The 14,878-nt window shown below is 44.6% G+C and overlaps 1 protein-coding gene across 1 annotated transcript; it reads left to right on the top strand.

Moving 5' to 3' along the window:
* Positions 1–1,103: 1,103 nt before the first annotated feature.
* On the top strand, positions 1,104–14,641 carry LOC119807790 (aldose reductase-related protein 2). The gene is made up of 10 exons (XM_038319942.2): positions 1,104–1,279; positions 3,509–3,676; positions 4,756–4,872; positions 5,592–5,669; positions 9,204–9,326; positions 9,589–9,695; positions 10,077–10,158; positions 10,989–11,072; positions 11,633–11,715; positions 14,329–14,641. Exons 1-10 carry the CDS (start codon positions 1,214–1,216, stop codon positions 14,369–14,371), a joined length of 951 nt encoding a protein of 316 aa, XP_038175870.1. The 5' UTR covers positions 1,104–1,213; the 3' UTR covers positions 14,372–14,641.
* The last annotated feature ends 237 nt before the right edge of the window (positions 14,642–14,878 follow it).

The raw sequence follows: 14,878 nt of genomic DNA on the forward strand, positions 1-14,878 counted from the left end.
AAATAGAATACAATACTAAAATGTTTGACAGAAGATTACTTTTAAGGGCTGGAGAGATGGCTCAGCGGTTAAGAGCATTGCGTGCTCTTCCAAAGGACCAGAGTTTGATTCCCAGCAACCACATGGTGGCTCACAACCATCTGTAATGAGGTCTGGTGTCCTCTTCCCGCCTGCAGGCATATATGCAAACAGAATATTGTATCCATAATAAATAAATATTGTTTTAAAAAAGTTTTAAAAAAGAAAAGTACTTTTAAAATGATTTACTCAGAAGGTGTAGAATAGCTCGTCTTACAGCGCCAACTTTGAAAATGTGAGCACAGCATGTAAAAGCTAATTCTCTCGGAGAGAAAAGATCTGGGAAAAGCATGGAGCAAGGACGTCTGGAGTGACGGGAACAAAGACCGTTTATATTCCCGTCTTATAACTATCTTTCTTTTTCACATTTTCCTCAGTGATATATAATATTTGTAATCACAAAAGTCTGGAGTTTTTTTCCATGTAAACACAAAAAGTTTAAAAAGCTCATTATAAACATAACTGGTCAAATCTCAAATGAGGGGAGGGGGAGAATGTTACCAAAGAAAGGATCCTGACCTGGTGGTTAACAGGAGAAATTTGTTTTTCAAAATCTTCCAGCAATTAGATGAGTAAAACTTAAAAAAAAAGAAAGGACAGGTAGAAAACAGACACACCCTCAAAGTCTCCCTCTCCCTCCGTATCCCCCTCCCCTGCAGCAGCTGGCCATCTGTCTTTTAATTTCAGACCAGCGCCTCTGCTGTTAATTTTTGGAGCCGACTGCAGTTGTCTCAAAATAATTTATGTAAGCTTCCTCATTTTGCCTCTGGAAACTTTGACGTGCTTTAACTCTTGGAAAATACCTACAGGGGTCGCTATTCCCCATGCAATGTCCTGTCCCAAACACATTTAACAGCGTATCTTGAAGAACCTTTCACCCCGCGTTATTTAGGTTCATAAATCTCTAAGGGGTGCGCCCTGAGTAACGCACACTGCACCAGGGAGACTTCCCACTGGGTTACAATTAATCGTCATTCACTCTCTTTAATCTTACAAAAGGCCTGGATAAACTTCCTGTTCAATGACTGTCCCTGGGTGTGGCTGCTTGCAGAAAGAGCCCGCCTCTTCATCCAGGACATAAAACCTCCACTAACACACAGACTTCTGCTCTCTCAGGAAGTTTTTGGCAGCAACCATGGCCACCTACGTGGAGCTCAGTACCAAAGCCAAGATGCCCATCGTGGGCCTGGGCACCTGGCAGGTGAGTATGTCATTTTGGGAGACCTGCTGCCTTCGAGGAGGGTCTTGGCATTTCCTTCTCTTTCCACATCTTCTGAGGGTTTGGAATGCTAGAGCTAGGACCCAAGTTGCTTTTGGCTATTGCACTGCTTCTGGCCTCAAAGCTCTGGTAGGCTTTTCCCCAGCCGTGATGATAGAGCTTCTCTAACAAATGTCAGGTTTTGAGCCCTTCCTGGACTTTAAAAACAAGAAGCTTGCTGCATGGTGCTGGTGCACACCTTCAATCCCAGCGCTCGGAAGGCAAAGGATCTCTGTGATTTTTAGGCCAGTCAGATATACAGATTGAGTTTCAGAACAGCCAGGGCTGTCTCCCAGAAAAACCCTGTCTCGAAAAAAAAAAAAAAAAAAAAAAAGAAATGAAAGAAAAGAAAAAAGCTCCAAGCAGTGATCTCTTAGCAAGCTTTCCTCTGAACTTATGAAACACCCAACATTTTATAGGTCTTAACTGTGTTTTGGTTTTTTTTTCTCTTGCCAAGTAGCTCAAAGACAGAGGCAGGACAACAAGCTCCAAATAACCCAGTCCCCTTGCTGCCCTTGGGATAGGACACCATCTGCAGCATCTGGCCTGGAGCCTGTGGGAAAGGCAGAGTCTCAGACCCCAGCCCAAGCTATTGAACTGGCCCCTGCCCTTTAAGGCTCGACCTGGCTCCTGTGCACATTACACTCTAAGCATGAGGACCACAGAGCCTGGGCTGGCATCCTGCCTTGCAATCTTACTCTCCTGGCAGAGTGCCCCCAGGCCCATCCCTTTTTCCAGTGAAGTAGATTTCCCCAGCCTCTGTTGGGACTTGTCTGTCCCATCTCCTAACTCTGCCTTTGCGCGTCCCTTGGTGATACCATGACAGTGGCCAGCTGGTTTCTAGGAGCTGTCTATTTGGTTTCTGGAGACTGAGAGTCTAGGTTGCCCTAGAACTCACCCTGTCTGTAGCTTAGGTTAACCTTGAACTTGCAATCCTCCTGCCTCAGCCTCCAGAAGTTATTACAGGTGTGAGTCACCGCCAGGAGCTGTTTCTGGAGCCCATGTCTCCTGGCTTAGCCACCACCGCTGTCTCTTACCCTTTGCAGTATCCTTTCCTCTGCTCCTGGGACAGAGGCAGAGCCCTTCTTTGTCTCTGCACTGGGTTGAAATCTTACTTGAACTTGCTCGGAAATATAAATTTCACTTTCTACCAAGCTGACAACCACTCTTACCGGAAGTATATCTCAGAAATTCAAAATTAGAGCAGGGCAAGGGAGTTGTTTTCCAGAAAAGGATGTGGTATTCACATGAGTCTGTTCTTATCTGTTGAAAGGCAGGAAGGTATGGGATGGGAGGGCCCAGGAATTTCTGAAGTGCTAGAGGCCATTTCTTGTCCCAAGGAAGCCAACAGTTTATCTCTGTGGTACTTTTCTATGTTTGTTACTTAACCAAGATATTTCTAGAGCTGGTAAGAGAGGAAGGGTTTTTTTTTTGTTTGTTGTTGTTTGGTTTGGTTGGTTGATTAAAAACTGTTTTTGTATCTATGTTTAATTTTGAAGGCAACTATGTACCCCAGGCTGGTCTCAAACTCACAATCCCCCTGCCTCTTATTTCCCAAATGCTGGGATTACACACATGGGCCACCACATCCAGTTGCTTGGCTCTTGTTTTTGTTTTTTAATCTTATTATATTTCATCCATTTACATTGCTGTGTGACAGAGTCTGAATTTGTCATGCAACGGCCATGACAGGGTTTCTCTGTAACTTTGGAGCCTGTCCTGGAACTCGCTCTTGTAGACCAGGCTGGCCTCGAACTCACAGAGATTCACCTGCCTTTGGCTCCTGAGTGCTGGGATTAAAGGCATGCACGACCACCGCCCTGCTCATTCTCAACATTCTTAGATAACATAGTCTGCAGATGAAATCCTCAGGGAGGCTTCAGAGTTGAGTTTTGACTTTTAGCAAGTTGTTGTGGGAGCTGTCTGTCACCTCAGAAACAAGAGATCCTTTAAGATCTGGTTGATTTGATATTTGATGGAAATTGACTTTTAGCTAAGAGAGAACACGGGGTGGGTGAACATTCCGGTTCACTTTTTCTTCACTTTTACAAAGTTTGTTTCTTCCCTAGTGTTCCCAGTAACCCCGTGGTTTCCAGAAGCTGGGCTCTGTGGAGTCTGGTGAGGAAGGTCTTGGCGTTAGAGCATCCTGTGACCTTCTCTGTTGTCTTTCAGTCACCACCAGGCAAAGTCAAGGAAGCTGTGAAGGTGGCCATTGATGCCGGCTATCGCCACATTGACTGCGCCTATGCCTATTACAACGAACATGAAGTGGGGGAAGCCATCCAGGAGAAGATCAAGGAGAAGGCCGTGAAGCGGGAGGACCTCTTCATTGTCAGCAAGGTAGAGTGGCCCACTTGGTGGACGTGACTTCAAAGCCAGTGGAAGAATCTGGTCCACACCAAGAGTCCTATCCATCATTCTCCTAACCTCCTTCCTTGCTTTTGTTATATCTGTGGGTGTGAATAACCACACTCCCAAGTCAGTACTGATAAGGTTCTGCTGCTGGCCCACCCTCACGTGTTAGCTTTCCCATAACAAGATGGCTCCACTGGGGTTCGAGTGCTCCTCACTGCCATGCTTTCTGTCAGTCAGAAGCTAGGGGCGCCATCAAGGGTGACTGAAGAGATGCCTCAGGGGTTAAGGGTGCATTCTGTACCTGCAGAAGATCATTATCTAGTGCCCAGCACCAACATCAGGTAGCTCACAACTCCTGTAACTCAAGCTCCCAAGAATCCCACATCCTCTTCTGGCCTCTAGGGGCACCCCCTCACATACATGTGCACATATGCACATGCACAGAAATAATAAATGAAATACATATTTTTTAAAAAGGGGATGGGCCTGAGTCATATCATTCAGTACTGCGTTCTCAGTGGCTGGGTAGAGAAAGCTTTTTTTTAATTGTTGCATAGGAATATCTTCTTATCTCAATTCAGTAAAGGGTGGATTATAAAATGCTGTAAAAAATAAAAAGGAGAGGGGCAAGTAGAGTGTGAGGTTGTTGGTTGGGTATAACTATCTGGACCACTCTACCCACTTGGAAACAGCATCTGGTGTGAGAAACAGACTCACCATACAGACCGGCCATTTGAAGCCCTTGTGGTTCACCATTAGGGCCTGTTGCCTTGGAGATACGGGGAACTATACCCCAGTAGCATCAGAATGCTAAGTGTTCTAAGAAATGCACAGGATGAAGTAAGCTTGAGAAAATAAATCACCCTCAACAAGTAGGATATAACCTGCCTCAAGGAGCCCTAGGAATCTTGCATATCAGATTAGATATGTTAATTAGCCAATTGGGTTAAAGATAAATAGCCTGTCCCAAGGTTAGATCAGACCATAAATCTCAGAACAGGGAGGGTGAGTTTAGCGTGGCTCTTTTTCTCCAATTCCTAATCCTTCCTTGTCGTGCTCTGCAGCTGTGGCCCACCTGCTTTGAGAGAAAACTGCTTAAGGAAGCCTTTCAAAAGACCCTCACGGATCTGAAACTGGACTATCTGGACCTCTATCTTATCCACTGGCCACAGGGACTTCAGGTTTGAGCTTCTCTCTGTACCTTCTATAGCCACTGAGACAGGGCTGTGGTAAAGGGGGCAGGGCAGGGCAGGGGAGAAACCTGTCCACTTCCTGTTGGTTCCTTGTCCAGTGATGTCCTCAAAAGATGTCTTGGGATATTCTTGCATATTTGTATTTCAGGGTTCAATACTATTTCTTGCATATTGTGTTTCAGGGTCTGACACCCCTGTCAATCAAAGCGTGCCTAGGGAGTGGCATCCCAGAGCAGAGCCCAAGACTTTGCTGCTGAGGTTGAAGGGGTGTGAACATTCAGTATGCCCCTCCCCATTCATGCACAGCTAGGGTGATGGGACTTCCAGAGGAGTTAAGGACAGGATCTGGTCACAGTCTTCCACAAACTCTACCATTCAGATCTAACCCTTGCCTAGTGATCTTGAAATTAGAATTTCCTCCAGGTCCATGAGGGTCCAGATGCACTGCGTTCGTTTCCATGGTGATGGAAATTTCCTGATAGCGTCTTTGACATATAGTAGTAGGTTTGGGAACCAGCCCAGCAGTGTCTGTGGTTTGGGATTTACCGTCCACAGTAGGCTGGGTTAGAGATGCTGGGCTTGATGTCTGCAAGCGTGTCCTCTGGAGCCTGACTGAGCTTTAAGCAGGTGTGGGTATTTGGTATCTTACCATTCCGGAGCTTCACTTCATAGGAGCAGCCAACAAGCGTTTTGTTTTGTATTTACAGCCTGGAAAGGAGTTATTCCCCAAGGACGCTCAAGGCAATGTCCTCACCAGTAAAATAACGTTCTTGGATGCCTGGGAGGTAGGTTCCAGCTTTACTGCGTGATGGAGACTTTACTATGTTATTATGGTATGCCTTGTGTGTAATCCTGTCTCTGCTTTCCTCGAGTTCTTCTCACTCCTTCCTTAACATGTTTGGATTTAGGGTTCACTTGGCATCATCTACTTTTTTTTTCTTGAGATGATCCCACAGTATATCCCCAGTTAACCTGGAGCTGACAGAGATCCATTGGCCTCTGTCTCCCAGGTTCTGGGATTAAAATCATTTGTTTTTGAGGTGACTCTTAGGATCTTGATTGAGACAGGAAACACAAATGTCCCTCAGTTTGTGGTAGGCATATGCTGTTTTGAAACTATGGGCAGGTATTTGGTACAGGGATGTTGCCTTGATTTGCACATATTACCTGAGTAGCCAAAGGAAATTTTATTATTATTATTATTATTATTATTATTATTATTATTATTATTATTATTTTGGGTTTTCAAGACAGTGTTTCTCTGTGTAGTCCTGTACTAGAACTCGCTTTGTAGAGCAGACTTGCCTTGAACTCAGACATCTGCCTACCTCTGCCTCCCACCCAGTGCTGGGATTAAAAGCACGCACTACCACACCCAACTGTCTTAGTGAAAAGATTGAACTCCTTCAAGCCATTTGCTCTTAGAGATGAGCTTGTTGTGAGAAGGCTCAGTGGTAGTGTTTGCTGCATAAGCAGAAGGATCCGGAACCCACACAAAGCTAGGTTTGGAAGTACATGGCTGTAATTCCTGTGCTCATGTGGCAAGAGGGAGGGAGAGATAGGAGAGTCCCCTGATCTCCAGTCAGCTAGTGCGGTATTCACAGATGAAAAGCAAAGAGACCCTGTCTCACACAAGGTGAAAGGTGAGGAACAACACCTGAGGTTGTCCTTTGGCCTTGGTACATTTGCCATGGCGTGTGTTCCTGCACACACACAGAAACATGTGCATAAGCATACACACACACCATGCACACACTCACATACTATCACACTTCAGGGTGGGATAAGGATGAAGAGAGCAGTCACCCAAGCTTCATCTTGATGCATTAGTTACCAACCCTGCAAGGGAATGTTACCTTCTCTGTGTACAAATGATGAAACCATTAACCTGGAGAATTTGGAATCATCTCGTTAAACAACAGGGGCGCGACACAATTAAGACTAGACTTAGTTTTATCCGACTCAAAAGCCCAGTTATGAAAACTTTTATCACAGAGCTTGACAAACAGTGAGCCTGCATCTAAAGATCAGAAAAGTAACAGTAACAAGAACCTTGCTTTTTAAAACCAAAACAACTGACTTTATCAGCCGTGTTCCTTTAGAGAACCCAGACCGATACTTGATGTGCATCAGGAGTGTACAAAAGCTAAATATGTCATGGATTCTTTCCTCCAAAAATACTTTTGGCTACTGTATCCTCTTGCAAATGTCAACAGAGGAAAACAAGCCAGTCGTAAACAGAGATAGAGATTCCAAGAATTTGTGTGCCGCTTGTCTGGCAGCCCCGAATCTCTCTTGTGTCCAGTCACCAACCAACACTGTAGAAAAATAAAATGAAAAAATTCTGTATTTCTATAGTGGATCTTGAAATTTTTCTTGAGGTTTTCTGACTTGGATAGGAAAAGGAACAATTAAAGGCCTCCAAAATGACTGACAACCATAAAGAGCCACCTAGTTTGATTGATGGCTTAATGAACAATATAGTGGTTTTACATGCATGGAGTCAATAGCAATGAATGGTCTGCGTGGCATTCATTTTTTGCACTGAAACAAATGTATTATTAATAACTTGACATGATAGCTATTGTGCATGACCGTGTAAATAATTTAGTAATTCTTCGTGGTGAGATGTAGAGACTACCCAAGCTCTGGTTGCTATACTGAATTAACTATGACCATTCTGTCATAGGCAGATACCTAGCGGCATCCTTGATTTACCTAGTGCTATGTCCTATGGCTGCATCCAATAATTATTGCTACATGGAACTTTTCAAGCGTATAAACAGACAAGCTGTAGGCTCTGCTTAGTGAACAGCAGGATTAACCATGCCAGCATCGAGCAGTTCTATGGAACAACACCCAGTCCCATAGAAGTCTCACCAACTGAAATCCAGAAGAGGGTAGGAGAAACTATTGTGAAGACGGCTGGGTGTATCATACATGCGAACCAAAGTCAACTCAGGACACAGGCACATGCAAATGATCTCATCCCACACTGGGGAGTTCAGGGACCTTCTGATCTCATCAATGCTGAACAGCCCTGTCTAGCAAAGTCCTTCCTCTCTTACCCTGGTGGCTCTCAACTTTGTACACTAAACTTAGCAGGGAGAGAGAAGCTCAGTAAGAAGCTCAGGAGTGGGGCTGTAATGTTCCAAGTTGTGCCAAGGCTGAGAGATGGGACACAGTATGGCCTGAACACGCACTATGGAGTGCATGCTCTACTCTTAGTCTTTGTTTATGACCCCTTCACTTGTTCGTGCTATCCCTCCTTTGCGCTATTTTTTAGGTCCAATTTAAATTCTACTTTCACTGCCACTGTGGGACCCGTGTAGATCCCTTCCTTCCCACACTGATGCTCAGGGTTATGCCAACTGTCAAGTGAGCTCAAGCAGCCTCACTGTGAAGGCTGATGGCTCACTGAAAGAAGCACACTGTAGGCGTTTATATTCTGCAAACTCTTAAGCAGGAACTTATAATAAATGAATCGTAAGTACATGTTGAGTTTGTGGCTGCCACCATCAAGTATGATATCTTGACAAATTTGGAAATTGTTCATTCTGGGGAAAATTGTTTTTAAAAATACCCTTCCTTAGGGCTAACACACAGTCATGGTTGTTGTAGGTTGTTAGTTGGCCAGATTTCAGGCTCACCTAACCCTAGCTTGGGGGCTGTGCCAGGCTCTGATATGTCTGCATGTCTCCTCATTGGAAAACTAACCGTGTGGCAGAGGAAAGTGGGATCAAAACCCAAATAGAAAGCTGGTTCTGAGGACACAGGCCTGTAATGCGGGAGGCAGAGGCAGGAGCACAAGTTCAAGGTCTGTCTGGGCTGCAGAGGAAGTTCAAGGCTAATCTGGATAATTAGAGAGACCACACGTCTCAAACTTTTACAGTGTAAAGAAAAAAGGCTAGAGATGGAGTGCCTGAATGGTTCTTCCATCAGCCCCCAGTCTCTCTCTCTCTGTCTCTGTCTCTGTCTCTGTCTCTGTCTCTCTCTCTCTCTCTCTCTCTCTCTCTCTCTCTCTCACACACACACACACACACACACACACACACACACACAGGAAAGACAGGGCAAAAGCCAGAGAGCCTATTTTCTCAAGTTACGCAGATTTGGGTGAAGAGAGAGCTGAACCCATACACTCCTAGAAGCATCTGACCACCGATGGGCATCCCGTCTGGACTGATACTTCTTTCCAGTGTTGTATCTTACCTAACCTGGAGGGTTGTTCATCCACTCCTCTTATCTCAGGACTAAACCGAGCCAGCATCCCTGCAATCCTCCCACAGCCATGTAAATGTCATTCTTCCCCGTGACAGGTCATGGAGGAACTGGTGGATGAAGGGCTAGTGAAAGCCCTGGGGGTCTCCAACTTCAACCACTTCCAGATTGAAAGGATCCTGAACAAGCCTGGACTGAAACATAAGCCAGTGACCAATCAGGTAAATTCTGTTCAGCAAAGGGGCCCTCCTCTGTGACTGCTTCAACACTGGGAGGCAATTTCAATACTATCCACGGAGTCTCATCTCTGAGGTCTTGTTCAGGATGCTCAGGGAGGCGGGAGGCAGATCTCTGGGTCTGGTCTGATCTGTAGCACATCCATCAGTGGGTTGTATTTGGCCTTTGTGTTGGTCTCTTCTTGTGTCTAGAGTTCCATCTCAGCAAGGCCAACTTCCCTAGTGATGGAGGTGTTTTCTCTTGCAGGTCGAGTGCCACCCATACCTCACTCAGGAGAAACTGATCCAATACTGTCACTCCAAGGGCATCAGTGTCACAGCCTACAGCCCCCTGGGCTCTCCAGAAAGGCCTTGGTGAGGACTTTCTCTTTTCACTCTGAAATTTGGTGTTTAATAATTAGTTAGTATTGCTATGAATTTCTTATGCACCTGGGGAAAAATGTGTCTATAGCCATGCATCTGACACACTCAAATAGGATTGTGGGGGGAGGGTCACATGTTTCAAAAAACCAACAGGATGCCTTACCTCTTAAGAGTGCTCCATTTCTGTTCTCTAATGCTAGAGAACCCTTACAAATTCCTGAGGCTCCAGCCTACATATGGGACCGTAGGGAAGACACAGGTTCCAGGTGGCTCCCTGCCTGTTATGCAGCTGGAGAAGGCCATGGTGCTCAGCCCTGATACTGCCATGGAAGTGGGGTGATTTGTTCATTCCAGCTATCTTTCTGTATTTAGGGCCAAGCCAGAAGACCCGTCACTACTAGAGGACCCCAAGATTAAAGAGATTGCTGCAAAGCACAAGAAAACCTCAGCCCAGGTAAAAGATGTTGCTTCCCTGCTTTTAATCCTGCAATCCCTTTTTTTGTTTGTTTGTTTTTGTTTTTTGAGAGAGGGAGTTTCTCTGACTGTCCTAATACTCACTCTGTAGACCAGGCTGGCCTCAAACTCATAGAAGTCTCCAGCCTCTACCTCCCGAATGCTGGGATTAAAGGTGTGCGCTTTAGGGAGGGGACACAATACAGTCTTTAATCTTCTTTTATTCTTTATATTGCTGTCTTTTAATCCTTTGGAGAGGAAGAAATGGGAGATGTAAGTCTATTGGCATCTATTGATTTGATACTGGCAGTATGAAACGAGGATCGCCCCTGTTCATCAGCTTCCTGCCAAGTTCCCATTCCTAGCTAGAGAAATCATGGTGTTGCTTTCAGGATTAAGGGAGATACAGGAGCCATAGAGAACTGCAAAGATAATCGTTCTGTTAGTTACTTTTCCATTGCTGTGTTAAGACACCATTTATAGAGAAAGATTTATATGGAGGTTACTGTCCCAGAGAGATGGGAGTCCATCACCATAACGGCAGGGAAGATGGCAGCACTCAGGCAGGCATGGTGCTGAAGCAGGAGCTAAGGGCTCACATCTTAACCCGCAAACAGGAAGATGAGAGCACACTGGGACTGACATAAAGCTTGAAACCTTAAGCCCATCCCCAGTGACATACTTTCTCCAAGGAGGCCATGCCTAATCCTTGTCAAACCATCCTGTTGACTGGGGACCAATTTTCTAACACATGTATCTGTTGGGGCTTTTCTCATTTGGATCACCATTCTCCTCTTTCAGTGAACACATGCCTTTACATTTTGTGCACAGGTTCTGATTCGGTTCCACATCCAGAGAAATGTGATAGTGATCCCCAAGTCCGTGACACCAGCACGTATACACGAGAACTTTCAGGTAAGATCCTGGCTGATCATTGGCTGTGTAGGGATGGGAGGACTCTTAGCAGGTTTCTCATCCTATCCTGCAGCATCAGCGATGTTCCTAACTTCTCATCATTTTGTGAACTCTTGTGCCAGGGAGCTGGCTGGCTTCAGCAGGGCTAGAAGAATCACCAGAGGGGTCACCTATGGGCTGAGGGCAGGGCCAGGGAAGCCCCATCAGTTGTAAGCATAGAAAAGACCCTTACTTTCCCATGAGCACTTAGGTCAAGGGCCATAGGCTATCTTGCCCAAGGGCAGTCTGTCCTTGCCTAATAGCAACCTTTTAGAAAACAGGTATGGACTGAACTTGAAGAAATGTCCTTCTGGAAGGAACCACCATGTCCCCCACAGATTAGACACTGCACAAACCGAGATTTTTGTGCCACCGAGCCCTATAAATAATTCAGTCTTAAACTAGAAATTGGTTTGCGTGCAATGTGAGCCTATGTATGTAGAGAGGAAAGCCTAGAATGCCTACAGCCTCAGGTACCAGCCTTTCCTTGCTAAGGAGCTTTGGGACCCTTGTCCTTCCAGGTCTTTGACTTCCAGTTGAGTGACCAGGAGATGGCCACGATCCTCGGCTTCAACAGAAACTGGAGGGCCTGCCTGCTGCCTGAGTAAGTGGGGCAGGGTTATGCGTGAGCTTTCTGAAGTTGTAGCAGGTTAACTGGGAGGGCTGGAAGACATCCAGGATGACTTTTTATATTCAAATACTGTTTCCTGGGAGTTGTGAGGAAGTACAGTTTGAGTCATGGGAGGTCATGCCTGCCAGTTCGGCAAATCCTGAGTTTTACATATAGAGCCAGAGTTTAAGATCATGCTGTTCTGGATTGTTTTTTTTTTTTTTTCTCTTTAGGGTTCTGCTTCCCAGCTCCCAAATAATTACACAAAGACTTATTCTTACTTATGAATGCTCAGTCTTAGCTTAGCCTGTTTCTAACCAGTTTTTCTAACTTAAATTATCCCATTTCTCCTTAACTACGTTTTGCCTCTGAGCTTTTACCTTTCTTTATTCTATATATTTTTGTTTGTTTGTTTGTTTGTTTCTTTCTTTCTTTCTCCACTGTTGTCTGTGTGACTGGGTGGCTGGACCCTGATATCCTCCTCTCCTTCTCCTTCTCTTGCTCCTCAATCTTCTCTTCCCAGATTTCTCCTATTTATACTCTCTGCCTGCCAGCCCTGACTATTTCTCTCTCCTGCCTAGCTATTGACCATTCAGCTCTTCATTAGGCCCGTCAAGTGTTTTAGGCGGGCAAAGTAACACGGCTTCACAGAGTTAAACAAATACCACATAAAAGAATGCAACACATCTTTGCATCATTAAACGAATATTCCAGAGCATTAAAGGAAGTAACGCATCTTAAAATAATATTCCCAGCACTGTTCCTTTGCAGGAGGCAGAAGCACTTATCCACCCACTCCTTCACTTAATGGCTTATGTGCAATACGCTGTGTGCCAGCACGTTCTGGGTGTCTGGCACATTACCCTATACAAACTTCATGTTGCCCAGTCTTGTATTCTAGCAACATCTGAAGTTACTCTAAGTATGTATGTCAGACAGTAACACATGCCACAGAGAAAAGTAAAACAGGTGAAAGGTATGGGAAGCAGTGCATTCTGGTAGAATAGATGCTTTATGTGTGATGAGCCAGGGGCAGCTTGGCTGACCTATCAAGTCGCAATTAAGAGAAGCGAAGGATGAGCCGTGTGGTATTAGGAGAACGCCTTCCTTGGCAACCACAGCAGTGGGTGCGAATACTCCGAGGTAGTGGATTTAGGGCACTCAAATAAGGAGGCCATTGAAGCTGCTGCAGGTGAGTGAGGCCTACTGTGGGAAGAAGCGAATTCAGAGACAACCTGAAGCTAAGGGCATGCAGGTGGTACAGACCATGAGAAGGACTTTGATTTTAGGACTTGGAATCCGAGAGAGGATGTGAACAGTCTGCATGATCTGACATGCCTGAAAAGTTTACTGACTTCTGCACTGAGAGGCCATAGGAAGCCTACTATATAATAATTCAGGGAAGAGAGGACAATAACGGGACCTGAATTCCAATAGAAAAATAGCCAACTGAATTTGCCAAAAAATTAACAAGTATGGTTTTGCTTGGTAGGTTTTGTTTTTGCATATGAACAATCCAAAATGAGAGTTGTCATTTAGAAGTGAAGGATTTGGCTTGAGGCATGTTTGTGATGCCTTTGATCATCAAATAGATAATGAGAGATAGTTACATTAATGAGTCGAGGTAACAGATTGGGCCATTCAGGAGTAAGCCCAGATGGTTTGTAATCCAAAATTCAGTCATTAAATAGCCATGATGCCTTGGACAGATTTATAACTTTGCCAATTTCGATTCCTTATTACAAAGTAGGAATTATTATACCCAATACAGCAAACATCCATTGAATACAAGTTTAGACATGATTAGAGATCCTAGCTTATCTGGCCTTGTTTAATGCATCAATCATAATATAACAACTAATCTGTCGATTTCATCATGATTTCCCACTTTTCTGTAATGTGGAATGAACTCAGTGTTTGTGAGGCCCTTGCCTGTTATTTGGCAACCTGGCCATGACATACTTCCCTTCCCTCTTTTCAATTTCCTGCTCATCAATTTGAGGGAAGATTTTGGTGTGGAGCCTCTATGTGTCATAGTTCCAAAGATGGGGTGAAGAGAGGCTGGTAAAGCACATAGGAAGTACATTCTTGTGTATACCATATAAGAACGCCTGGACACCCTGGGGAAGTAGCTCAGTTAGAGAGTGTTTACCTGGTGTGCTTGAACACTTGAGTTAGATCGTCGGTAGTACATAAAACCAGGCCTCTTCCAAATCTGTGCCTTCTTTTTTATGAATTGTTGTTATATACATGTATGTTTATGTATTTACATGCATATTCCTAAGAGATCAAGGAGGGGTAAATGGGAGGCTTTGGAAGGAGAAAAAAGAAGAGGGAAGTGATGTGATCATATTATAATCTCAAAAACCATAAAAGAAATAATTACAAAAAATTAAAGCCAGGCTCGGTGGCTCATGCCTCTAATTACATTGCTGTGGAGGTGGCATCAGGAGGTTAAGTTCAAAGTTGTTTTCTACTACATAGAATTCAGAGCCAGATTGGCATACATGAGACCCTGTCTTAAAAAAAAAAAACTAAAAAAACAAAACAAAAAAAACCCCTCATCATTACATGAAACTAACATTTTCTCCACGCTTATTGCTGCAGGACAGTAAACATGGAAGAATTTCCCTACAACGCAGAATATTGAAGCTAAACCGCCCTATGAGCCGTCCATCTTTGCTGATGCACACCTCACTCACCCTGGAGTCCTATTTGAGCCAAGCCCGCCTGACATTGTGGCCTAGGCAATGCTGTACTTAAATCCTCATGGTGAACCAAGGACAGACTGTCTTGCAAGGATAACGACTCTGAGAAACAAATGGACATTTCTTTTACTTACTTGATCTGACCGAATGTATGTCAAAAAACGTTGGTGGATATAAGGAGAGAACAATAAAGATGATAACAGTCACAAGCATGTCCAACACGTTCTAGAGTGGTTTTTGAATTAGTGAACTCGTTGGGTCCAACTCTTACTTTTCACATTTTATATGAATGAAATGGAGATGTAGCGAAGCCAAGAACTTGCTTGCTTGAGGTCCCTGAGTAGTAAGTGGTTAAAATTAAGTGTCTAAGGAAGATGCTCTCAGGGCGAGCGCAAGCGCAAGGCAATTTGATGCCCTCCTCCTCCCACATCTTCTTACCTCCTCTATTG

This window comes from Arvicola amphibius, chromosome 2, assembly GCF_903992535.2.
Source record: "Arvicola amphibius chromosome 2, mArvAmp1.2, whole genome shotgun sequence".
In the NCBI taxonomy this organism is placed as follows: Eukaryota; Metazoa; Chordata; class Mammalia; order Rodentia; family Cricetidae; genus Arvicola; species Arvicola amphibius.

Excerpts from the sequence above, each read along its gene's own strand:
- LOC119807790 (XM_038319942.2), top strand. The coding sequence starts at position 1,214 with ATGGCCACCTACGTGGAGCTCAGTACCAAAGCCAAGATGCCCATCGTG. Across the intron at positions 1,280-3,508 it reads TGGGCCTGGGCACCTGGCAG|TCACCACCAGGCAAAGTCAA; the intron begins GTGAGTATGTCA and ends GTTGTCTTTCAG. Across the intron at positions 11,716-14,328 it reads AGGGCCTGCCTGCTGCCTGA|GACAGTAAACATGGAAGAAT; the intron begins GTAAGTGGGGCA and ends TTATTGCTGCAG.